Consider the following 27,232-nt stretch of genomic DNA (forward strand, 5'->3'; position numbering starts at 1 on the left):
ACAGTATATACAGTGGGGCAAAAAAGTATTTAGTCAGCCACCAATTGTGCAAGTTCTCCCACTTACAAAGATGAGAGAGGCCTGTAATTTCCATCATAGGTACACTTTAACTATGAAGACAAAATGAGGAAAAAAAATCCAGAAAATCACATTGTAGGATTTTTTAATGAATTTATTTGCAAATTACTGTTACACGGGCACCCTTTTAAATCAGGAGAATCTCGTCTTTGTAATTATGTAAGTCTGGGCAGCGAGCTCGTTTGTCATTGCTAGACCAGAAATAGTTATTTTTTATAATTATTTTTTCCCTACTTTTTATTTAGGCAGACATAAGCACAGTTGACACCATCGAGGTGCACATGTTTACTTTCTACATCCGCCGTGGAGCCCAGTTTCATAATACAACCATATTTCCCAGCTGCTTGTCATCATTTAGAAATAATCACGAAAAAAACAGGCCTTATTTTAGTGCATAGACCCTGCCAACTCCTATTAGTTCTGTTGATCACCATGGCACCAACTCGCCTTCTGAATGTTCTATTCCCAGCTTATTGTTCAACATCACAATGCCTGTTTCTCTATTGTTGGCAGAGACCTGCTCGCATTGTTTTATAGTTAAAATGTAAACAACAAAAATAATATTGGAACTCTGCGGTCTTCCCATTGTTTCCTATGGGGGAAATATAGGTATGTCTGTCTATTTTGCCAAATATCTCGCAATGTGTATATTTAAATTTTTTCCAATTCGGGTGTGAAATGGCTAGCTAGTTAGCGGGGTGCGCGCTAATAGCGTTTCAATCTGTGACGTTACTTGCTCTGAGACCTGGAAGTAGTTTTTCCCCTTGCTCAGCAAGGGCCGTGGCTTTTGTGGAGCGATGGGTAACGATGCTTCGAGGGTGGCAGTTGTCTATGTGTGCAGAGGAGCCAAGGTTGGGGCGAGGAGAGCGACGCAAGCAAAACTTTTACACAGGCACCATCTAACCACAAGGCAGGTAGCCTAGTGGTTAGGACATTGGACTAGAAACTGAAAGGTTGCAAGATCAAATCCCTGAGCTGACAAGGCAAAACTCTGTCATTCTGCACCTGAACAAGGCAGTTAACCCACTCTTCCTAGGCTGTCATAGAAAATAAGAAATTGCCTAATAAAAAAAAAACTGGAGAATCTCCTCTTTGTATGTCTGGGCAGCGAGCTCGTTTGTCATCGATCGCTAGACCAGAAATAGTCCTAAGATTTTATTTTTTCCCTACTTTTTCATTCCACAGACATAAGTACATTTAACACCATGGAGGTGCGGATGTTAACTTTCTACACAAGTTGGTTTTTTTCCAGTTTTGTCTGACGAACAGATTGTAGTGGTAAAATAAAAAGGGATACATTTTGAAATGGAATTCTAAGCATCACTCCAGTCAAAACAGGCTCTGCGTACATTCGATTCCACTAATTTGCTATGGGCTCACACTAGTGTTCCAGTTTAGCCAACGTTCTTAAGCCGTTTTGACCCGTTCTATTGTTCAGCCTATAGATAGCCAGAGCGATATTTACGAAAGCACCCGAATGTCCATTGTGACAGCACAACGACTATATCATTTAGCTAAGCTAAGAATGACGAGAATAATCAAATCAATAAACGTTGGGTAGTTAGATAGCCTATAGTTAATATACTGGCAAGTTTGATGTATAACTACTAACGTTAGGTAGCTGGCTAACATACCGGTACATACTGCTATAATGATATGCTATGTGGTTCGTAAGGACAGCGTAGCTAACAAATTGTCAGCCAACATAACGTGTAATGTAACTTATTTGAAAAGGCATTACTTTATTACATTGAGTAGCAAGCTACCCCTTGGTCATTAGGGCAAATCTGGTCTGTGATAGGAGGGGTATTTTTCACACCTAGCTCGGCTATAAGACTATTCTTTAGTAAAGGTTGAATAGTCTATTGTTCAGCTATTAGCCCTCCTCCCCAACTTGCAACAAATTTCTGTTCCCATCTCATTCCATTGCCTCTTCCTCGCGTCATCATTCTGCTCCTGAGTGGCTCGCTTGTGGGCATGCTGGCAGGATAAAGCTGCATCTTTGGTTGTGCGTCAAGAATTCTGCATACAGTAGCATGTTTGTATGAAGGTGTGGTTATTCACAGACAAATTGTTATATGCTAAGGAGGTACATTTGTGTCTTTTTGTTGAGAGCAAAACCTTTTATATTTTCAATCAAAAATAATTGTTCTGAAAGCAACTTTTTTTCGACACAAAGAAAGTCAAAGCAGACACCTACGAAGATGGCATCTCAGGTAAGCAGCACTGGGCTGTATTGACGTATCCTAAAAATGACATCTGCTGCTTTAGAGTCAACGGTCATATCTCAGTTAATGTTTTCATATCTATAAAAAATAAGCTGTTTTCTTTACTTTCAGAAAGCGAGCTGACCAAGGGGTCGAAAATGTAGATATGACCACATGTTCACTGTCCGAGGAACAGGCTGTGGAAGCTTTAATGCTGGCAAAAGTGTCCATAACCAGAGGTAATTCAGCTGTTCTGTGTTCTTTTTTTCCATCTCTGCCTGCCTCTACACAATAAGCAAGTAGATAGTTAGCTAGCTATGTTACTTCAACTGCATTGCAAGGCAAGCTTACACAATTGTACATTCAATTTCCAGGAAATACTTTAGCTAGCTAGATTCATTACAACCTGTTTCACAAGACGACAGCCTGGTTTTATCAGGAGTCCCATTAAACAACACAAAATACACATTCATTCTCCTAACACTAGCTAGCTGGCTAATGTTAGTTAGTCAGATAAATTGCTATTTAGCAAGTTTCACAAATGAATCTTGACAAAAAAATATGCACAAATGTTTGTCTCTACATTAAATAACGTATTCCTCTCAATTGTGCATTTTTTGCTTGACTTGTTATGACGTTATAACAACTTACATCTGGATCCACCATAATGTTTTGTCAGCCATGTTTGTTGAAGAACGCCACAAGGCAAGGGTGGCTCGCGTCAAAATTCATCATTGGAACCACTCAATATGATTGGTCATATAAAATCTTTGGGACGCAAATGCATAATGAGTGCTCTAACTCCCCCTTCTGTTGGTCTGGAGCAATGAAGCCGTGACACTGGGTACCTCTAAGTCCCGCGGTGCAAGCTCGTAACTTTTAAATGAGGAACCACTGTACGTACTGATGACAACAGAGCCTAAATAAAGGGGAAGTAGTCAGGGAAGAGATGAAGACCAGGTGTGTCTAATGATGAGGCGCAGGTGTGCGTAATGAAGAATGCCAGGTGTGTGTAATGATGGGTTGCCAGGATCGGTGTTTAGTAGACCGGCGATATCAAGCGCCGGTAGACGTGACAGAAGATGGCAAAATATTAAAAAACAAATGTTAGGCTAAGTGTTTCCTGCTCGGAAATTTCGAGATACTCTGTCCAACTTTCATCACTCAAACTCTCCTATCGAATTAATCTATAGTTATTCAAATTCTCAAAAGAGATTTATTCATGATTATAAACTGGGTTTGAGCCCTGAATGCTGATTGGCTGGAAGTCGTGCTATATCTTTTTGCTTCATCATAGCAGTCAAATTAGTTAAATCAACATTGATGGAAAATTATCTGGCGAGTTGAATAAGGGCAAATTATATTTTCTCTTGCAACATATTCAAAATTGTGTATTACTCCATGTCATAGTTTGCAATAATTCTTATTTTTATGAAAACCAAATTTAGCTTCTAACATCATTATAAGTTACATCGATATTCCTTCTTAATTGGTTCAATAAAGTTATGGAATTTTTTTTCCAAGACCTGGCAACCCTGGACACACACCTACCCAGGCTGTAGGACAGTGCTGGTCAGAAAAAAAGTTAACTAGCTGATGAATGCAAACAATGTTCTCCCCCCAAAATAAATCAAAATTACATCGTCTGTTTCACAAGCTAGGTGTCGTCATCTAAAAAAAACTTAATTTATAAAACAGCTTCCGTATATGGTTGATGACGGTTGGACCCGGTGCGGTCAAGCCACACTAGCCAGATGAAGATAGCTACTGAATGTAGCTGCTTATAAACATTAGCTTGGAGCAAGAGGCCTGGCTAGCTGGCTAGCATGTTTAGTTTGTTATTTTCAATAGTAGGACAAAAAGTGGCTGCCTAGCTAGTACTTATTGACATGGATTTCTAAATAATTGCTAAGAATTTGGAAAATGATTGCAGTTTATCTGGTCATTGTTTTCAGGCTAGTTGCATTGGTTCTAGCTACAGTAGCTAAGTACCAAGCTAAAGCTTGCCAGCTAGCTACCCCCAGAAGTTTCTAATAACATCAAAGATATTTGTGATTGACTTTGTCATATTGAAAACCAAAGTCAATGTAGTAGGGAGACGGCCTACATCCAGTTTCGAAACTGTCATCAATGTTGACACAATGCAATATTATTCTGTATTTTGACTAGCTAGGATGAATCAGGTGCAACTGCTTGGGATGTGGCTGGCTGGCAGGCAGAAGCAGCAGGGACTCTCAAAGCAACAGGATCACCATCCTTTCTTCTCTGCCTCTGGGATGGTTCCATGTCAGGAACCTTATGGTCGGAGAGAATGTTGGACTAACTAGCTAACATTTATCCTGATAGTTTGATCCTGATATTAGGTCAAATGCTCACTCAAACGTTTTCCCATTCAGAGAAACAAATAACTTTGGCTTATTACAAACGCGGTATTGTAAACACATCGTGTCCGGTGTGTGTGCCTGTTTGCAGAGTTTTAATATTATAGGAGAATGTGTCAAATGCACACAAAGAAAAATGTTATGTGCAGTATGTAAACTTGACATGATGAACAGGAATTACATGTACTCTCACGGGTGGCCAATAAGGTCTGAAAGCCATGCCTCTACTAAGCCACGCCTCCTGAAAATAACATGAGGATTAATATAAAAAGACCCAGCTGCTAGGTAAACCCGGCATGAAAGTAAATAATACCCAAATGATGGTTAAATGAACCCTTGTTTTGGAAATCCTAACAACCCAACATGTTGGGTTATTCACGCAACCCAACTGGCTGGATCAAAATAACCCATTGTGTGTTCTGTTCTACATTCACCCAGCACTGGGTTACCAAATAGGGTTGTTTTTAACCCCCGCATGCTGTAGACTGTAGAGAAGACATAGACAAGTCATAAACAAAACATAAACTTGATCACACAGGGACAAGAAATTGTGGCCAACTGAAAAGCATTTATTAATACGTTTCTGTCCCAATGCTCCATTGCTAGCATCAGCCATGAAATATGATCACACAAACGTTTTCCCATTCGGTCGAACAAATAACTTTGGCTTATTACAAACGCGGTATTGTAATTACAATCGTGTCCGGTGTGTGTGCCTGTTTGCAGAGTTTTCTTTTTATTTACAGCTTTGACAGTGCTACTGACCATAGTGGTGGCGTTTGACTTTAATGGATTGCGCATGCAAATTCAGTGCACACAACATTCTATAATAGACTTGTGTTTTTGATGTGTCAAATTAAAATGTTTTTTGACGTGTAAAATAGTGTTATTTGACGTGTCTTTTGAGTATCTTTGGCAATCTGAAAAAAATGTAGTCATACTTTTCTGTTCCACTAATAAAATTGATTTGTACTTTTTACAGAAACATACGCTGGTGCAAATTATACCATGGTGATAAATATGACAAACTCTGAGCTATGTGTTGCTTATCAGCCATTTCTAGCATCAGCCATTAAAGATGCTCACACAAATGGTTTCCCATTTGGTCGAACAAATAACTTTGGCTTATCGGGATCTATATGTGGACTAATTTAACTCTCGGACTCAAACATCTTCTTCCTGCCATCCATGCCAGACTTGTCTTCAATGTTCTGACGCCAGTCTCCAACATTACGCAGTTCCTTATCCTGCAATAGCAACATAGTCAAAGGTTCAGGATTTAGAATTCACTAAATGGTGTCCATGAAACCTTGAGATAGCGTGGTAAAGGCAAATAAGGCGGCTTGTTTGTCACGTCACATAATCGTTCCAGCAGAAGTTGTTTGGCAGCAGTTCTATGGCCAATTTTAAGGCTTGCAGTACAAGTTGTCCCTTAACCACAGATCTACTGTAGATGACCCTTGACCCTTCCCCCAATCCTACTTACAGTAGGGGGATAAAAATATATCTCACTAATATATCTTAGTGGTTTGGGGCAACTCTACGTATATAAAATCAGCCTTATTAACATAGGCACCCTCTGCTGAGCTTATCTATGAACTCATTTCAGTAAGACCAACCTCTTACAATAGAACATAATAACAAGGCCTCAGGTTTGACAATAACAATGTCTCCCAATGGGTCACCTTGGACACCCAGAACTAAAATCTTGTGTAATTGCGTCAGATGCTTGATTGAGTTCTGGGGGGAGACGTGTTAGAAAATGTGCTAATGAGACAAGTTAAGTCTCCACCCCTCTAAACGGAAACTCTCAGACAATTTTCGGCAAGTCTATGGTCCAAATGTCCCCTCCCCTTCTGAAATTCGAAAGACTTCCGAAATTGTGATTTGTCAAAATGATCAGTGCCTCAGAATAAGTGCACCAGAACAAAGTTAGTCGAGATGAGACAACTGAGAGATGAGACAACTCTACAATATACTGTTGTGTTATTGAACAGTTACACACCTCTTCTTTCACCTCCTTCTTTACTTGTTTCAGGTTGGCTCTCAGATCCATGGACACCTTGTGCTTGGAGCCCAGCAGAGCCTGGAGCATAGCATCAGCAGACATACGCACTTTCCTCAAAGTTGGCTTCTTGAACTTGCCCTTCAAGTCAATAACTTTAATATTCAAATCTTCAATCTGGTCAATAGAAGAAGAGAACAACAACTGTCAACACATTGTTTCTACTGATGGAATGGATTTCAAGTTTTAGGAGGTGTGAGGGAAAGTGAATTTCGACATACCTCCTTGGTGGATTTGTTCACTTTGTTCTCCAGATCATATCTCTCCTCATCTATCACATCAATCTTATGGTGTAACTCTTTCAAGAACTCCTGAGGTGATATCAACAAATATCAGACATGAATAATAATCATCATCATAATGATAATACTAATACTAATACAACTACTAATATTATTATTTTTATTATCTAATAGTGAAAACGTTATTCAACACGTTTGAATACAGCAACAAATGTTGTAATCATCTTTATACAAAGGCACATCCATCCACACCCCACTCCAAATATATTTAGGGTTAGACCAAACTGATTGTGGAGTGAAATACCACATTAAAGATGCACTCCAGATATTTTTGAATCTTTCCTGTTGAAAACAATAACCCAAGTGTATTTTCTTGACACAACTGCAAACTTCAATGAGTAGGGCATTCAAGGAGTTTGTCTGATGTGATGGCATCGGCCACCCCCGTTGCTTGAGGAATATAATGTAATAATTAGATTAGTTGTTTGGTTTACCATTAACTGTTGAGTACCCCCTGGTAGGGACAGGGGAGGGCAGTTCTCTTCCATCCATCTTATTCTCTCCTGCTCATTCTCCTTTGCCTCTTCTTCCAGTAAGCCTTTAGCAATGGAGAGCATCAAGCTCTGGAGACAATGAAAAGCATGCAGGTTACACTTATGAAAAGCCTAGCCCGACCAGAATCAAGTAGACTTTTTTGTAAACAGGCTTTCATGTGTTCTCCAGCATAACCCTTGTATTTATGGTTGCTGACATAGCCGAAGGAAGCAGGGGTGCTGGAGGTGCTGCATCACTCCCTGATTCATTGAAATAATTTGGGCAAAATAGTATATACTTTTTTTATTTAAATTAAAATTTGTATTACTCTTGTCTGTACAGACATAAATAAAATACTACACCAGAGAGCATAATTTAGCCACAGAAGATCAAAAGCTTCGAAAAATAACTGTGGATTCAGTTTTATCACAAGCATTTACAGTCCGGAAGACCGCAATTTGGGCAGCATGCCTAATATAGAACAGATTATTACGTTGTGGCCATAAACATATAATCCATAGAAGGGTTTTGGAACCTCTAACCCTGGAAATTTGACGGTTAAACTCATGGGTGAGCTAGCAATGGCTGTCAGTCCTGACTTGAATGGGAACTGCTATCTACGGATTATATTTCTATGGTTGGTTGCCACTGTCAGGCTATAGGCACGAGCGCATCAAACATCACCGGTGAGTAGCCTAGGCTTCATATTCACCATTGGGTGAGTCACTGCCACTGGAAAGTGTGTTTACTAGCCTAGGGTCTCTTCATTGGCCAGAGCTATTGTTTGAATTTAAGACCAGGTCGTTTTTATTACTCTCAGTTTGTCACGGTCAGAGTATTTAAAAAAATTAAAAACATAAAAAAATATTCTGGTAATGTCATGTGAATGACGTAGAATCGCATGGAATTAGTTTATAAAATGCCTTTTTTCAGACCCAAAAAACACCTCAACTGTATTTGCAATGTATTATAAATTGCAAATGTAATTTAATTTTGAAAATGTTTACCTTCAGGTAATGCCTCCGACTCGAAGACATCTTTTTCCTGTGGAGGTATAATATATTGTTTGATTTTTAAAAAAAGGTTAAGGGAAAACTTGGACTGGGTCATTTACGTCATAATAAATGTTTGATCATAATCAATGTTCGTTCTAAGTTACTCACTCTGACATCTTGGCGTTTCTTTAATTTCACAACCTGTGAAAAAAGAGAGGTCAATTATTTATAGTGATGGGCACTGATAGGGAAAATTTGTGTTGATTTACAGTGCCTTTGGAAAGTATTCAGACCCCTTGATTTTCCACAATCTACACATACCTCATAATGACAAAGCAAAACAAAAGCAAAAACAGGTTAAGAATATTATGCAAATTCATAAGAAATGTAAACGGAAATATCACATTTACATAAGTATCCAGTATCCAGATCCAGAGCAAGTTTTCATCAAGGATCTCTCTGTACTTTGCTCCGTTCATCTTTCCCTCGATCCTGACTAGTCTCCCAGTCCCTGCTGATGAAAAATATCCCCACAGCATGATGCTGCCATGATGCTGCCACCACGCTTCACCATAGGGATGGTGTCTGGTTTCCTCCAGTCGTGACGCTTGGCATTCAGGCCAAAGAGTTCAATCTTGGTTTCATCAGACCGGAGAATCTTGTTTATCCTGGTCTGAGAGTCCTTTAGGTACCTTTTGTCAAACTCCAAGCAGGCTGTCATGTACCTTTTGCTGAGGAGTGGCTTCCGTCTGACCACTCTACCATAAAGGCCTGATTAGTGGAGTGCTGCAGAGATAGTTGTCCTTCTGGACTGTTCTCCCATCTCCACAGAGGAACTCTGGAGCTCTTTCAAAGTGACCATCAGGTTCGTGGTCACCTCCCTGACCAAGGCCCTTCTCCCACGATTGCTCAGTTTGGCTGGCCGGCCATCTCAGTCTTGTTGGTTCCAAACTTCTTCAATTTAAGAATGATGGAGGCAACTGTGTTCTTGGGGACCTTCACTGCTGCAGACATTTGTTGGTACCCTTCCCCAGATCTGTGCCTCATCACAATCCTGTCACGGAGCTCTACGGACAATTCCTTCGACCTCATGGTTTGGTTTTTGCTCTGACGTGGACTGTCAACTGTGGGAAATTATATAGACAGGTGTGTGCCTTATCAAATAATGTCCATTCAATTGACTTTACCACAGGTGGACTCCAATCAAGTTGTAGAAAAAATCTCAAGGATGATCAATGGAAACAGGATGCACCTGAGCTCAATTTCGTGTCTCAGTTAGTGTTATAGCTACTATGGATTAGTTGTTTTGATTGTTGTTTTCTAACTACACTAGCAGCCAGCTAGCTAGTGTAGCAAGTGTAGCTAGTGTAGCCAGCTAGCTAGTGTAGCAAGTGTAGCTACTATGGATTACTTGTTTTGATTGTTGTTTTTACACTAGCAGCCAGCTAGCTAGTGTAGCAAGTGTAGCTAGTGTAGCCAGCTAGCTAGTGTAGCAAGTGTAGCTACTATGGATTACTTGTTTTGATTGTTGTTTTTACACTAGCAGCCAGCTAGCTAGTGTAGCAAGTGTAGCTAGTGTAGCTAGTGTAGCAAGTGTAGCTAGCTTGTATTTTAAAAAATTATGACAAAGTGAAAACATGCTTTTAGAAATGTTTGCAAATGTATTGAAAATTAAATACAGAAATATCTCATTTACATACAGTTCCAGTCAAAAGTATGGACACACCTACTCATTCAAGGGTTTTTCTATGTTTTTACTATGTTCTACATTGTAGAATACTAATTCAGACACCAAAACTATGACATAACACATATGGAATCATGTAGTTACCAAAAAAGTGTGAAATAAATCAAAATATATTTTATATTTGAGAATCTTCAAAGTAGCCACCGCTTGCCTTTGCACACTCTTGCCATTCTCTCAACCAGCTTCATGAGGTTGTCTTTTTTATTTTATTTTAATTTAACCTTTATTTAAGTCACCTGGAATTTATTTAAATTAACAGGTGTTCATGGCTGAAAGTTAATTTGTGGAATTTCTTTCCTTCTTAAAGTGTTTGAGCCAATCAGTTGTGTTGTGACAAGGTTGGTGGTGGTATACAGAAGATAGCCCGATTTGATAAAAGTCCACATTATGGCAAAAACAGCTCAAATAAGCAAAGAGAAACAACAGTCCAACATTACTTTAAGGCATGTGTAACGACGTTCGTCTGTTGAAGGAGAGTCGGACCAAAATGCAGCGTGGTGGTTACTCATGTTCTTTAATGAAAAAATAGCGATACATGAAATAAATAAATAAATACAAAAAACAACAAACGAAACATGAAAACCTAATTACAGCCTATCTGGTGAACACTACACAGAGACAGGAACAATCACCCACAAAATACACAGCAAAACCCAGGCTACCTAAATATGGTTCCCAATCAGAGACAACGAGAATCACCTGACTCTGATTGAGAACCGCCTCAGGCAGCCAAGCCTATGCTAGACACACCCCTAATCAGCCACAATCCCAATGCCTACAAAAACCCCAATACGACAACACAATAAACCCAAGTCACACCCTGGCCTGAACAAATAATTAAAGAAAACACAAAATACTAAGACCAAGGCGTGACAGCATGAAGGTCAGACAATATGGAACATTTCAAGAACTGAAATTTTCTTAAAGTGGCTTCGAAAGTTTCTTCAACTGGAGGACCACCGCAGGAAAGGAAGACCCAGAGGATAAGTTCATTAGAATTACCAGCCTCAGAAATTGCAGCCCAAAAACATTTTTCACAGAGTTTAAGTAAACAGACGCATCTCAACATCAACGGTTCAGAGGAGACTGCGTGAATCAGGCCTTCATGATCGAACTGCTGTAAAGAAACCAATACTAAAGGACACCAATAATAAGATGAGATGAATGGATGATCTCCGCATGTGTGGTTCCCACCGTGAAGCATGGAGGAGGAGGTGTGATGGTATGTGGGTGCTTTGCTGGTGACACTGTGAGTGATTTATTTAGAATTCAAGGCACATTTAACCAACATGGAATTCTGCAGCGTACGCCATCCCACCTGGTTTGCGCTTAGTGGGACTATTATTTGTTTTTCAACAGGACAATAATGCAAAACACACCTCCAGGCTGTGTAAGGGCTATTTGACCAAGAACAAGAGTGATGGTGCTGCATCAGATGACCATGCCTCCACAATCACCTGACCTCAAACCAATTGAGATGGTTTGGGATTATTTGAACCGCAGAGTGAAGGAAAAGCAGCCAACAAGTGCTCAGCATATGTGGGAACTCCTTCAAGACTGTTTGAAAAGCATTCCTCATGAAGCTGGATGAGAGAATGCCAAGGGTATGCAAAGCTGTCATCAAGGCAAATGGTGGCTGCTTTGAAGAATCTCAAAGGTAACATATATTTTGATTTGATTAACACTGTTTTGGTTACTACATGATTCCATGTGTGTTATTTCATAGTGTTGATGTCTTCGCTATTCTTCTACAATGTAGAAAATAGTTTTAAAAAATTGAAAATCCCTTGAATGAGTAGGTACTGTAAGTATTCACACCCCTGAGTCAATACTTTGTAGAAGCACCTTTGGCAGTGATTACAGCTTTGAGTCTTTCTGGGTCAGTCTGTAAGAGCTTTTCACACCTGGATTGTGCAACATTTGCCTATTATTCTTTTCAATGTGTTTCAAGCTCTGTCAAATTGGTTGTTGATCATTGCTAGACAACCATTTTCAGGTCTTGCCATGGATTTTCAAGGAGATTTACATCAAGACCGTAATTTGTCCTGCTGAAAGGTGAATTCATCTCCCAGTGTCTGATGAAAAACACACTGAACCAGGTTTTCCTATAGGATTTTTCCTGTGCTTAGCTCCATTCTGTTTTTTTATCCTGAAAAACCCCACAGTCCTCAATGATTACAATCACATCCATAACATGATGCAGCCACCACTATGCTTGAAAATATGGAGAGTGGTACTCAGTAATATGTTGTATTGGATTTGCCCCAAACATAACACTTTGTAATCATTATTACTTTAAAGTGCCTTGTTGCAAACAGGTTTTGGAATATTTATATTATGTACAGGCTTCCTTCTTTTCACAGCAATGTTGTTGATCTATCATCATGGCCTCATGGTGAAATCCCTAAGTGGTTTCCTTCCTTTCTGACAACTAAACACCTGTATCTTTGTAGTGACTGGGTATACGGACATATATTTTGTTTGCAAATAAATTCATTAAAAAATCCTACAATGTGATTTTCTGGATTTGTCTGCCATAGTTGAAGTGTACCTATGATGAAAATTACAGGCCTCTCATCTTTTTAAGTGGGAGAACTTGCACAATTGGTGGCTGACTAAATACTTTTTTGCCCCACTGTATTACCTCAATTACCTTGACTAACCTGTGCCCCCGCACATTGACTCTGTACTGGTACCCCCTGTATGTAGCCTAGCTAATGTTACTTTATTGTTGCTCTTTAATTGTTGTTTTTCTATTTTCTTCATTCTTATTTGTATTTATTTGTTTACTTCAGTTTGTTTAGTAAATACTTTCTCGATGCTTATTTTTCTTAAAACTGCATTGTTGGTTAAGGGCTTGTAAGTAAGCATTTCACTGTAAGGGCTACCCCTGTTTTATTCAGCGTATGTGACAAATAACATTTTATTTTATTACGATATACCCATTTCATATTGATACCAATATTATATTGAATTATTGATATTGGTGCCCACCACAAATGATTTCATATACATTTCCAACTAATTTAGTACATTACTTCCCAATTAGAAATTACCAGTGTTTTTTCCATTGCTGCAGAAATGTTTCACATTTTTGTACTTGAAAGTGGGACATTTCAAATCTTGTTTGTATCATGAATTAGTTTTAGATTTCCTTGGCAACTTTTTGTTATTAACTACCTGGTTTTGTTTTACAGTGGAAAAAAAATAAGAATTACAATTCACCATTATGTCAACTTATGTGATATACCTACAATGGTTAAAAGTCTTAACTTTTCACATATTCTAATGAGTATCAAACTAGCAAATTGTTTGTGTTTTCCATTCCTGTTCAGATTAACGTTGATGGAACGTGGAAGGATACCACATCCCAAAAATAATTACACGACTGTGTTCACCTAACCTAAACAGATGTACCAATTAACCTCTCCCGGAATCTCTTAAGGAGGATTGTGCAGTAGTCGTGCCAAGTTGAGTCACCTAGGAATGTCCCTATACAGTGGATTCTGCCATAAGTGTTCTGCTAAGGGGAAACACTATAGCCTACCAATGCAAGTGAGGGCAATTTGGCCCTGGAAAAAAGCAGCAGGGTCTAAATTAGGCTAAATATATGAGAACCAGCTGTTATCCATGAGAAGTGCTGTAATGGAAGGTTGAGAGATTATCAACAACCTGATACCACCTCTGTTGATGCCCACCTTACCCTCTAGAACATCCCTGGGATGGCAGAGATGTTCCACACCATCTGACATAAGGTTCCCCTGCCTGCAACAGACCAATGAGACCACTCCAGTGCTTCAAGACTTAACTACTTTGAGTTGGCGTTTAAACACCTGTGGTCAGAACTGATGTCAAATACCACAATAAAAGCCCCTGGATAAATCTGCTAAACCTAAATATCCTATAAACATGTATTGTGAATTTGATAATCCCAGTGCTTTTGTAAATGATTAGATGTGCCTTTGGCTCTTCTTCTTTGGCAGATGGTGCCATGGACAGTGACTATCCTCAGTAAAAGAGGCTTATCAGCTGGGTAAGTTTGAAAAGGAAACCGCTTTCAAAGATGTCATCATCGGTGACATTATCAGTGAAAAACATTTCTAATTCCTCAAAATAGACATAAAAAGTAGATCTGTGTTCTCCTTGTAATGAACACAAAGGAAGACAGAGTGCTGGTTTCAAGCACAGTGCACAGCAAATGTTTTTTGCAAAGGACCACAGGAGGATGCAGGTAGCTGGGTCCAGGAACAGGCAGAATGTCATACACAGGGGTCCAAAAGGGCAACAGTACAGGCAGGGAAAAGGCTAGTAAAGTAGTCTGGGAGATCAGGCAATGGGTAGAGAACAGGATATCCAGCTAAAGTACAGGCAGGGAATAGGCAAAAAAGCATTGTTAATCAGGCAGGCAAAAACTATCATACACGGGAGGTGTGCATCATGGGTAACCCAGAGCGCCGAACAACATGTGTCACAAAACAAACAATACCTCACAGTGACGGGGTGCAAAGAACTGAACTAAATAGTGTGTGATACTATTTAGGTGTGTGAACAGGTGATTGAACAGGTGTGTGAACAGGTGATTAGAATTCAGGTGATGGGATCTGGAAAGTGAGCTACGTTCAGGGGATCCAGGTATTTGAGAGTGTGAGCTGGAGAGTGAGCTGCGTGCAGGGGATCCAGGTATTTGAGAGTGTGAGCTGGAGAGTGAGCTGCGTGCAGGGGATCCAGGTATTTGAGAGTGTGAGCTGGAGAGTGAGCTGCGTTCAGGGGATCCAGGTATTTGAGAGTGTGAGCTGGAGAGTGAGCTGCGTTCAGGGGCTCTACGTGTTTGAGGGTGTGATTTGTAAGCAGGCGTTACACTCCTGACCAAAAGGGAACTCTTCTTGTCGTACTTTGGGTATGTACACATCTTTAGAAAGACATTATTTGAGGATATTGCATACTAAAACGTATCAACACATGTGATAAAAAAGATTTCTGTGACATGAGTGTTGGTATCATTGCATATACATAAAACCATGGAATATCAACATGCAGCCTTCAATGCTTGAAGTTAACTTCACACTTGATTAAACACTGATATACAAATGCAGTGACTTCATTCAGCACACAAAGACATGTTTAGAAAGCTGACAATCACTGTATCACATTGCAATGGCAGGACAAAAGTCTTAACTGATATCACCCCTGTGATAACATAGTATAATCCTCTATGATCTCCTTTATTATGCAAACCCAATTCATCAACCTGAGGTAGCTGCTTTACCACGGTACATGCCTTCCCATCCCCACCATCAACATAACCATCCTCAAGTTTGAGATACTCCAGCCCGAGCCTTCATCTTTAAAGTGTTAGTTAAATCACACCAAAATCAACACTAGGGGTATTATCCATCAATTATCCATCAATTAAAGGTGTCATGTTCCAGCACTTTGTCGGACCGCATATCAAGGCAGGTGACTGTATGAACATAGCCCACCTATATCTCCGCAATATTGGTTGGATTACCTTTTGTTTACCTCTTTACCTCGGAAATGGACATGGTGTTGATACTAGCAATGTCAAATGGCCCCCATAAACAGCATCTAAGTCGAGAACAGCTGAGACACACCTTACTGTAATGTAGAAAGTGCTGGATATCTCTTTCACAAATGTTTGCAAGGAACTTCAATAAAAACATGCAGTAATCATAAACATTTGGGCAATAAATCTGCTTGAAACAACAACTCCGACAGAATTCAAGAAAGCAACACCACAAAAACCTCCAGGTCCAAACAGATGCATCAAGTCCAAAACCCACAATATAAAGCTAACATAAACCAGCACCAACGGATTTAAAACTAGGAAACAGAAAACGACTAAATGAATAGATCGAACCAATTCACAGGCTGAAAGAATAGCAGTTCTTACCTAAGAGCTAAGTAGGAAGAGGAGAGCGACAGATTTTGGCAGAGGGATAGGTGAGACTGGCTAGTGGCTACAGCAGCAGATGGAATTATAAGATGGTATATATTGCATTCCCCAATGACCAAGGAAATCCAATCTTTCTGTTTATGGAAGTAAATTCATCCACGGGCCAATAGGCTGGCAAGCAAGAACCCCCTCCTTCACACTTCCCTTTAGACAACAGCCTTATTTAGTACTTCCTTTTTGATTGGTTGTGGGTAACTTGGTTTACTACTGCCAGTTAGATAGGCACCTTCGCTTAGAAAGTGTGAAGAATTGAGAGATTGGTTTAGAGTTGCTAGTGTGTTTGATAGGGACATTTAGAAAAACACAACAAAGAAGTGGCGGTGTGATATGGAAGTGTGCCACCACCAGTTTAAGCAGGGAGAAGAAAAGAAGTGGTGGTGTGATATGGAAGTGTGCCACCACCACCAGTTTAAGCAGGGAGAAGAAAAGAAGTGGCGGTGTGATATGGAAGTGTGCCACCACCACCAGATTAAGCAGGGAGAAGAAAAGAAGTGGCGGTGTGATATGGAAGTGTGCCACCACCAGTTTAAGCAGGGAGAAGAAAAGAAGTGGCGGTGTGATATGGAAGTGTGCCACCACCACCAGTTTAAGCAGGGAGAAGAAAAGAAGTGGCGGTGTGATATGGAAGTGTGCCACCACCAGTTTAAGCAGGGAGAAGAAAAGAGGGAAAGGAGGGAACACTCAGTGATGAAAGTTAAGGAGACGGCAGGTGTAAGTGTGACGTGATAAAAGGTCCCTGTGAATTTGTGTTGTCTGCAAAGTGGAGGAGACTGTTCAAGAAGCTGTTAATCAAGTGACCATAGACTTATAATTATCAAGAACTGACAACAGTGTGGCCTACAGTGCAAGCTACTGTAGAGAAACAGTGAGCATTTAATGGTGATGCAATATATACTGAAGAAAAATATGAACCCAACATGTAAAGTGTTGGTCCCATGTTTCATGAGCTGAAATAAAAGATCCCAGAAATGTTCCATACACGCAAAAAGCTTATTTTCTCTCAAATGTTATGCACAAATTTGTTTACATCCCTGTTAGTGAGCATTTCTCCTTCGCCAAGATAATCCAGCCACCTGACAGGTGTGGCATAGCAAGAAGCTGATTAAAAGCATGATCACTGCACAGGTGCACCTTGTGCTGAAGACAATAAAAGGCAACTCTAAAATGTGCAGTTTTGTCACACAACACAATGCTACAGATGTCTCATATTTTGGGAGCGTGCAATTGGCATGTTGAATGCAGGAATGTCCACTAGAGCTATCGGCAGAAAATGTTATGTTAATTTCTCTACTATAAGCCGCCGCCGTCGTTTTATAGAATTTGTCAGTACGTCCACCCGGCCTCACTGCTGCAGACCAACTGTAACCACGCCAGTCCACGCTTCTTCACCTGTGGGATTGTCTGAGGGAGGTGGGGGAAGGGGTGTTGAGGAGTATTTCTGTCTGTAATAAAGCCCTTTTGTGGAGGAAAAAAATTATTCTGATAAACTGGGCCTGGCTCCCCAGTGGATGGGCCTGTCCCCCAACTGGGTGGGCATACAGTATGCCCTCTCAGGTCCACCCATGGCTGTCCCCCTTTCCAGTCATTAGGGCCTAATGAATTCATTTTAATTGACTGATTTTCTTCTATGAGCTGTAAACTCAGTCAAATCTTATGAAAGTGTTACATGTTGCGTGTGTTATATATAAAGTGTTATATATTTTTGTTCAGTATATAACAGCATCGTGCTTGGGCTTTTCTTCCAGAACTTACCGGGTTGAGGTGGCGCTGAGCAGTGTTCATCCTAAACAGAGAACAGCACTGAGAAAAAGGGTACATCTGAACAGAAGAAAGTAGTGTTGTAGTGCCTCATACAGTATTGTATGATTTGATAAAGTGTATGATGTTAGCTAAGGAGCTGTTTCTTTTAGACAGCCAGACTACGTTGAATCCAACACTGTGTTGCAATGGGAATATAGCAGTCAATACAAACTGAGTACAATGTGCATACAAAATAATAATGGGTAAAAAAGATATGCTGTACTAAAAAATAAGAATAAATGTAAATCAATCATGTCCTGCAGTCTTAAAGTGATTCATTAATCAATGAGTAGGAATATGGGATTGGTGACCTCATGTACTGTTCAGTTCTAGACTTCGGTATACAAATCCCCGATTGTATGTAAAAAATGGCTTTTTGCAGACGTCACGTCGCTAATGGGTAGGACAGACGAGTTAATGAAGACAGCAGCCTCAGCATGCAATCAGGGTATGGGGGAGATAGAAGGGAAGGAGGAGAAGAGAGGAAAACCGTAAGGGAAATGTAGCACCACTGAGCGCCAGAAGGGGAGGACCCCGGGGTGGTGGAATGATGAAAGGGAGAGCTGAAGTCATGCCGGTTATAGAAGTCATGGAGGCTGGTGACAGACAGGCCACAGCAGAGGTTGTGTTATCCCTGAGTGTGTGGGATAAGGCTAATAATACTGTGATAGGGTCAAGGTTAGGAAGCCCCCCCCCCTCTACAGAAATGTGTGATGTCATCAAGATGCAATTTCAAATCAAATCAAATGTATTTGTCACATGCGCCGAAGGTTTAGACCTTACCATGAAATGCTTCCTTACAAGCCCTTAATCAACAAGGAAGTTTTAAGAAACTAGAGTGGACATCAAGGAACTTGAAACGTTCGACTCGCTCCACTACAGCCCCGTCGATGTGAATGGGGTGCGTGTTCAGTCCTTCTTTTCCTGTAGTCCACTGTAGTCTCCTTTGTCTTGCCTATGTTAAGGGAGAGGTTTTTCTCCTGCCACAACAATGCCAGATTTCTGACCTCCTCCCTATAGGCTGTCTCTTCATTGTCGGTAATCAGGCCTACCAGTGTTGTGTCATCTGCAAACTTAATGATGGTGTTGGAGTCGTGCTTGGCGACTCCAACAGGGGACTAAGCACACACCCCTGAGGGGCCCCCGTGTTGAGGATCAGCGTGCCAGATGTGTTGTTACCTACCCTTACCATCTGGTGGCGGCCCATCAGGAATTTTAGGATCCAGTTGCAGAGGGAGGTGTTTAATCCCACTGTCCTTAGCTTAGTGATGAGCTTTGAGAGGCACTATGGTGTTGAACCATGAGCTTTATTCATAAACAGCATTCTCATGTAGGTGTACCTTTTGTCCAGATGGGAATGGGTAGTGTGGGCGGTAGTCATTTAGGCAGGTTACCTTTGCTTCCTTGGGCACATGAACTATGGTGTTCTGCTTGAAACATGTTGGTATTACAGACTCGGTCAGGGAGAGGTTGAAAATGTCAGTGAAGACACTGGTCCGAGCATGCTCTGAATGCGCGTCCTGGTAATCCGTCTGGCCCTGCGGCCTTGTGAATGTTGACCTGTTTAAAGGTCTTGCTCACATTGTCTATGGACAGCGTGATCACACAGTTGTCCGGAACAGCTGGTGCTCTCATGCATGCTTCAGTGTTGCCCGCCTTGAAGTGAGCAAAAAAGCATTTAGCCCACCTGCTAGGCTCGCATGACTGGGACGGTTTCCCTTTGTAGTCCTTATCCGTTTTCAAGCCCTGCCACATCCAACGAGCATCAGAGCTGGTGTAATAGGATTCAATCTTAGTCCTTTATTGACGCTTTGCCTGTTTGATGGTTCGTCTGAGGGCATAGCTGGATTTCTTATAAGCGTCCGGATTAGTGCTTCGCTCTTGTAAGCGGCAGCTCTAGCCTTCAGCTCGGTGCTGATGTTGCCTGTAATCCATGGCTCTGGTTGGGATATGTATGTATGGTCACTGTGGGGACGACGTCGTCGATGCACTTATTAATGAAGCTAGAGACTGAGGTGGTGTACTCCTCAATGCCATTGGATTAATCCCGGAACATATTCCAGTCTGTGCTAGCAAAATAGTCCTGTAGCGTGGAATCTGCGTCATCTGACCACCTCCGTATTGAGCGAGTCACTTGTACTTCTTTTAGTTTTGGCTTGTAAGTAGGAATGAAGAGGATAGAATTATGGTTACATTTACCAAATGGAGGAAGAGGGAAAGCCTTGTAAGCGTCTTTGTGTGGAGTAAAGGTGGTCTAGAGTTGTTTTTCCTCTGGTTGCACGTGACATGCTTGTAGAAATGAGGTAAAACAGATTTAAGTTTGCCTGCACTAAAGTCCTCGGCCACTAGGAGCGCCGCTTCTGGATGAGCATTTTCTTGTTCGCTTATGGCCTTATACGGCTCGTTGAGTGCAGTCTTAGTGCCAGGGTTGGTTTGTAGTGGTAAATAGACAAAAAATATAGATTATGTTGATAGATAGTGTGGTCTACAATGTATTATGAGGTACTTTACCTCAGGCGAGCAATAACTCGAGACTACCTTAATATTAGACATCGCGCACAAGCTGTTATTGACAAATGGACACAACCCCACCCCTCTTCTTACCAGATGTAGCTGTCCTGCCGATGCATGGAAAACCCAGTCAACTGTATGTTGTCTGTGTCGTTGTTTAGTCACGACTCTGTGAAACATAAGATATTACAGTTTTTAATGTCCCTTTGATAGAATAGTCTTGAACGGAGCTCAGTTTATTCTCCAGTGAATGCAAGTTGGCCAATAGAACAAATGGTAAAGGCGGGTTATCGACGACTAATTCTCACAAGGCACCCTGATATTTCTTATTTTCTTCATGCGAATGACAGGGATTTGGGCCTTGTCTGGGAGCAGCATTATATCCTTTGCATCAGACTCATTAAAGAAAAAAATCTTTGTCCAGTTATTGCTGTTCTGATATACAGAAGCTCTTTTTGGTCATAAGAGACAATAGCATCACATTATGTACAAAATAAGTTACAAACAATGCAAAAAACCACACAAAATAGCACAATTGGTTTGGAACCCGTAAAACCGCAGCTTCCAGCACCATTCTTAAAATGTCTTAATGAATGTGGAATTTATAGTTGATTATCGCCCCATGATAACTGCTGCCTGGCTCCTTTTTAAGCATTGGGTGTTGTGTGTGATTTTCTCCTCTTCAGAGAGCAGAATAAGAGTTTCCTTATACTGAACCTCAGACCTTGAAGCCCCTATTCTCCTCGTTTCCTAGGATTCCTTTTCCCTGAGTGTGCATTTGTTTGCATCACGACTGATATTGATGGGGGAATCCTAGATGAAATGAACCTTATGTAAATACTGGGTTGTATTCACTAGACACCAAACAGAAGAAAATGGACCGAAATGGGTAGGGACTACCTTAACCGATAAGAAACTCTCCTTTTTGTTGCATAAACATTTTGCAATGGAATGCACGAATGAAAACATTCCTGGGAACACTATCAAGCAAAAACTCATTCAGGTTTTTGTTTAAGCCTATACTGAATAATCCAGTCAAACAATAAACATAATGGCAACAATGTATCAGGTATTTATTTTATATTTAGACCTACCAATACATTTGACTCTTAAAAACATGACACAGGAAATACATTTCTTCACATATTCTGGTTTTATATTCAGTTCAGTCAGAACATTCTGGGCCATGATTATACAGTTCACCTAAGAACAAGTTGTAAAACCAGACAAGTTGAGAGACGACCCAAACACTCACCACAAGGGTCAAATTAACCTTCAATAACAGTTTATTTTTCAATACAGCATTTTCCCCTTGAAAATAATAAAACATCTATCTAGGTATATCATGGCCTAAATGATATGGTGTGCAGAAGTGCACAAAATGTTCAATGACCACATCTAGGGTTGCAAAATTCTGGCAGCTTAAAACATATGTTAAGGGTCCAAAACAGTTACAGCAACACAGAAATAACCAATTTACATAACTGTATTATTTCATATTTCATTACATCATGTATTCCAATTAAAACATTGATAGCATCAATTAATAGACAGCATTGTATAGCATAAAAAACTTTTATTGATGCCCAACAACTGCATACAAAGTGTCACCGTACAGTACTCTGATAGCTATCATTCCACCCATACGGGCCACAAAGGAACAAAAATGTATTACCACCACTGCCGACGAAAATAAGTCATTCTAATACTACATCTCTGTCAGAGAAAATAGCAGTTGATGATCATTATAATATTTCAAAAGCATTAGATCAGAGGCATTTCACAAATAACGTAAATTACTGTAGCAAGCCGCCCGTTTGAGTTTTTTAAACAGTAATGTAACCATTTTTGAAATCATATGAGCACCTACACAATTTCCTCTGATAAAGTGCTGCTTCCCAATGTGAGGTTACTTTGAGTTGATTTCGCAATTCAGACAGTGCTAAACTGGGCAACATTCAACCCTTGGGTTTTGCTTCAGCCTGTTGTGACTGAAGCAAGGTGATGAAACTCTAATCATAGACACAGTCACTACTGGCGTATTCCCAGATAATTCAAATGATGGAAATATTACGATTAAACAAACTGCCTCTTCAAGGAAGAAATATTGGGACCAAATTAACTGAATCGAACACTAGAGCACAAGTCCTCAAAACAATTACATTTCTATACCACAGAATCCGATTTCTTCGGACCTTTAGCCCCCCAGGAAGAAAGATCCAGAAAAGTATAATCCGCAGCCTCTCTGAAGCCTCATGTGGATTCTCTTCTCCACTCGTAGAAAACAAGCTACTCTGGCAATTGGTGCTCGTTTAATAAAGTTAGATCAAAGCTGAATCAATGTCTGCAAGATTACATAACGATAGTATTGTCCCAGTACATAACAGAACCAACTAATAGCATAGTATAACATTCATTACTGTAAAACATTTCTCATGAGATTTTAGATCTAAATGCTTATTCCCATGTAACTGATTGAGATAAAATGGTTGACATGCAGATGGTCAGGTAGTGCAATAGAATTTCTCGCAGTACAACACTGAATCCCCATTCAGTCAGATTCATAATATACTAACATTCCAGAGAGATAGATACTGACCGTCAAGTTTCACTGCATACACAAAAGCTGAAATCACAAAGTCACAGTTTCCAAGAAGTACCACAGCAAGTTATTGCAATTGTGAGTAAAAGGGACAAGTTATGTCATTTACGATTAAGACAGTTAGTTTTCCTCATCGGAGGATGATCCATGATAATTCATCATCACAATGGAAAATGTCTGCAGAGGGCAGGAAGATCACAGACCAATGGATGTGTGAGGGAGGGATTTACAACAACTACAATCGGTATCCATGTGCAAAGTCCTATGTACACTACCGTTCAAAAGTTTGAGGTCACTTAGAAATGTCCTTGTTGTTGAAAAATAATAATACTTGTCCATTAAAATAACAGCAAATTGATCAGAAATACAGTGTAGACATGATAATGATTTAAATGACTATTGCAGCTGGAAACAGCAGATTTTTTAGAATATAATAGAATATCTACATAGGTGTACAGAGGTCCATTATCAGCAACCATCACTCCTGTGTTCCAATGGCACGTTGTGTTAGCTAATCCAAGTTTATCATTTTAAAAGGCTAATTGATCATTAGAAAACACCTTTGCAATTATGTTAGCACAGCTGGAAACTCTTGTTCTGATTAAATAAGCTAAAAAACTGGCCTTCTTTAGACTAGTTGATAACCTGGAGCATCAACATTGTGGGTTCGAACACAGGCTCAAAATGGCCAGAAACAAAGACTTTCTTCTGAAACTTGTCAGTCTATTCTTGTTCTGACAAATGAAGGCTATTCCATGTGAGAAAATGGCAAGCAACTGAAGATCTCGTACAACGCTGTGTACTACTCCCTTCACAGAACAACTCAAACTGGCTCTAACCAGAATAGAAAGAGGAGTGGGGGGCTCTGGTGCACAACTGAGCAAGTGGACAAGTACATTAGAGTGTATAGTTTGAGAAACAGGCGCCTCACAAGTCCTCAACTAGCAGCTTCATTAAATAGTACCCGCAAAACACCAGTCTCAACGTCATCAGTGAAAAAGCGACTCCGGGACACTGGCTTCCTAACTGGCACGGGAGCAATAAAACCGACCTGACACAGAGCTTCTTCAGATTGAAGACACGGTCTAGAACATTTTTTTTGTCCATATTTAACACCTGTATACAGTAAAACATTTAATCTCTTTCCTCTTCTGAGAAACATCACCAAGTCATACATTCAAAGGGTTATAAGTGGGCAAATAAAGTCAGCAAAATAAGAAACGTCCTCTCACTGTCAACTGCGTTTATTTTCAGCAAACTTAGCATGTGTAAATGTTTGTTTGAACAAAACAAGATCAAACAACTGAGACATATACTGAACAAGTTCCACAGACATGTGACTAACAGAAATTGAATAATGTTTCCCTGAACAAAGAGGGGGTCAAAATCAAAAGTAACAGTTAGTCTCTGGGGTGGCAGTGCATCTCCTCCTCATGGACTGCACCAGATTTGCCAGTTCTTGCTGTGAGATGTTACCCCACTCTTCCACCAAAGCACCTGCAAGTACCCAGAGAATTCTGGGGGGAATGGCCCTAGCCCTCACCCTCCGATCCAACAGGTCCCAGACGTGCTCAACGGGATAGAGATCCGGGCTCTTCGCTGGCCATGGCAGAACACTGATATTCCTGTCTTGCAGGAAATCATGCACAGAACAAGCAGTATGGCTAGTGGCATTGTCATGCTGGAGGGTCATGTCAGGATGAGCCTGCAGTAAGGGTACCACATGAGGGAGGAGGATGTCTTCCCTGTAACGCACAGTGTTGAGATTGCTTGCAATGACAACAAGCTCAGTCCGATGATGCTGTGACACACCAACCCAGACCATGACGGACCCTCCACCTCCAAATCGATCATGCTCCAGAGTACAGGCTTCACTCATTCCTTTGACGATAAACACGAATCCAACCAGACAAAACCGCGACTCGTCAGTGAATAGCACAAACCCAGCGAAGGTGGGTTTGTGCCCATAGGCGACGTTGTTGCCGGTGATGTCTTGTAAGAACCTGCCTTACAACCGGCCTACAAGCCCTCAGTCCAGCCTCTCGCAGCCTATTGCGGACAGTCTGAGCACCGATGGAGGGATTGTGTGTTCCTGGTGTAACTCGGGTAGTTGTTGTTGCCATCCTATACCTGTCCCGCAGGTGTGATGTTCAGATGTACCGTTCCTGTGCCGGTGTTGCTACATGTGGTCTGCCACTGCGAGGACAATCAGCTGTCCGTCCTGTCTCCCTGTAGCACTGTCTTAGGCGTCTCACAGTATGGACATTGCAATTTATTGCCCTGGCCACATCTGCAGTCCTCATGCCTCCTTGCAGCATGTCTAAGGCACGTTCACACAGCAGGGACCCTGGGCATCTTTCTTTTGGTGTTTTCAGAGTCAGTAAAAAGGCCTCTTTAGTGACCTAAGTTTTCAGAACTTTGACCTTAATTGCCTACCGTCTGTAAGCTGTTAGTATCTTAATGACTGTTCCACAGGTGCATGTTCATTAATTGTTTATGGTTCATTGAACAAGCATGGAAAAGAGTGTTTAAACCCTTTACAATGAAGATCTGTGAAGTTATTTGGATTTTTACAAATTATCTTTGAATGACAGAGATGGCCGCCTCGCTTCGCGTTCCTAGGAAACTATGCAGTTTTTTGTTTTTATTTCTTACACTAGTACCCCAGGTCATCTTAGGTTTCATTACATACAGCCGAGAAGAACTACTGAATATAAGATCAGCGTCAACTCACCATCAGTACGACCAAGAATATGTTTTTCGCGATGCGGATCCTGTGTTCTGCCTTACAACCAGTGCAACGGAGTGGATTACATGCAGCGACCCAAAAAAACGACTCAGAAAAAGAGGGAAACGAAGCGGTCTTCTGGTCAGACTCCGGAGACGGGCACACCGTGCACCACTCCCTAGCATTCTTCTTGCCAATGTCCAGTCTCTTGACAACAAGGTTGATGAAATCCGAGCAAGGGTAGCATTCCAGAGGGACATCAGAGACTGTAACGTTCTCTGCTTCACGGAAACATGGCTAACTGGAGAGAAGCTATCCGAAGCGGTGCAGCCAGCGGGTTTCTCCACGCATCGCGCCGACAGAAACAAACATCTTTCTGGTAAGAAGAGGGGAGGGGGCGTATGCCTTATGGCCAACGTGACATGGTGTGATGAAAGAAACATACAGGAACTCAAATCCTTCTGTTCACCTGATTTAGAATTCCTCACAATCAAATGTAGACCGCATTATCTACCAAGAGAATTCTCTTCGATTATAATCACAGCCGTATATAGCAGACACATCGATGGCTCTGAACGAACTTTATTTAACTCTCTGCAAACTGGAAACGATTTATCCGGAGGCTGCATTCATTGTAGCTGGGGATTTTAACAAGGCTAATCTGAAAACAAGACTCCCTAAATTTTATCAGCATATCGATTGCGCAACCAGGTGTGGAAAGACCCTGGATCATTGTTACTCTAACTTCCGCGACGCATATAAGGCCCTGCCCCGCCCCCTTTCGGAAAAGCTGACCACGACTCCATTTTGTTGATCCCTGCCTACAGACAGAAACTAAAACAAGAGGCTCCCACGCTGAGGTCTGTCCAACGCTGGTCCGACCAAGCTGACTCCACACTCCAAGACTGCTTCCATCACGTGGACTGGGAGATGTTTCGTATTGCGTCAGACAACAACATTGACGAATACGCTGATTCGGTGTGCGAGTTCATTAGAACGTGCGTTAAAGATGTTGTTCCCATAGCAACGATTAAAACATTCCCTAACCAGAAACCGTGGATTGATGGCAGCATTCGTGTGAAACTGAAGGCGCGAACCACTGCTTTTAATCAGGGCAAGGTGTCTGGTAACATGACTGAATACAAACAGTGCAGCTATTCCCTCCGCAAGGCTATCAAACAAGCTAAGCGCCAGTACAGAGACAAAGTAGAATCTCAATTCAACGGCTCAGACACAAGAGGCATGTGGCAGGGTCTACAGTCAATCACGGACTACAGGAAGAAACCCAGCCCAGTCACGGACCAGGATGTCTTGCTCCCAGGCAGACTAAATAACTTTTTGCCCGCTTTGAGGACAATACAGTGCCAC

General features: G+C 41.1%; 1 protein-coding gene across 1 annotated transcript; it reads right to left on the reverse strand.

The window, feature by feature from the left end:
• Positions 1-5,214: 5,214 nt before the first annotated feature.
• LOC112218203 (troponin I, fast skeletal muscle-like) lies at positions 5,215-16,285 on the reverse strand. The gene is made up of 7 exons (XM_024378819.2): positions 16,161-16,285; positions 8,671-8,703; positions 8,515-8,551; positions 7,468-7,596; positions 6,953-7,042; positions 6,672-6,848; positions 5,215-5,913 (listed from the first exon to the last, which is right to left on the reverse strand). The coding sequence occupies exons 2-7, from the start codon at positions 8,676-8,678 to the stop codon at positions 5,818-5,820; spliced, it is 537 nt and encodes a 178-aa protein (XP_024234587.1). The 5' UTR covers positions 8,679-8,703; positions 16,161-16,285; the 3' UTR covers positions 5,215-5,817.
• Positions 16,286-27,232: the final 10,947 nt, after the last annotated feature.

This window comes from Oncorhynchus tshawytscha, linkage group LG19 (assembly GCF_018296145.1).
Source record: "Oncorhynchus tshawytscha isolate Ot180627B linkage group LG19, Otsh_v2.0, whole genome shotgun sequence".
Lineage (NCBI taxonomy): Eukaryota > Metazoa > Chordata > Actinopteri > Salmoniformes > Salmonidae > Oncorhynchus > Oncorhynchus tshawytscha.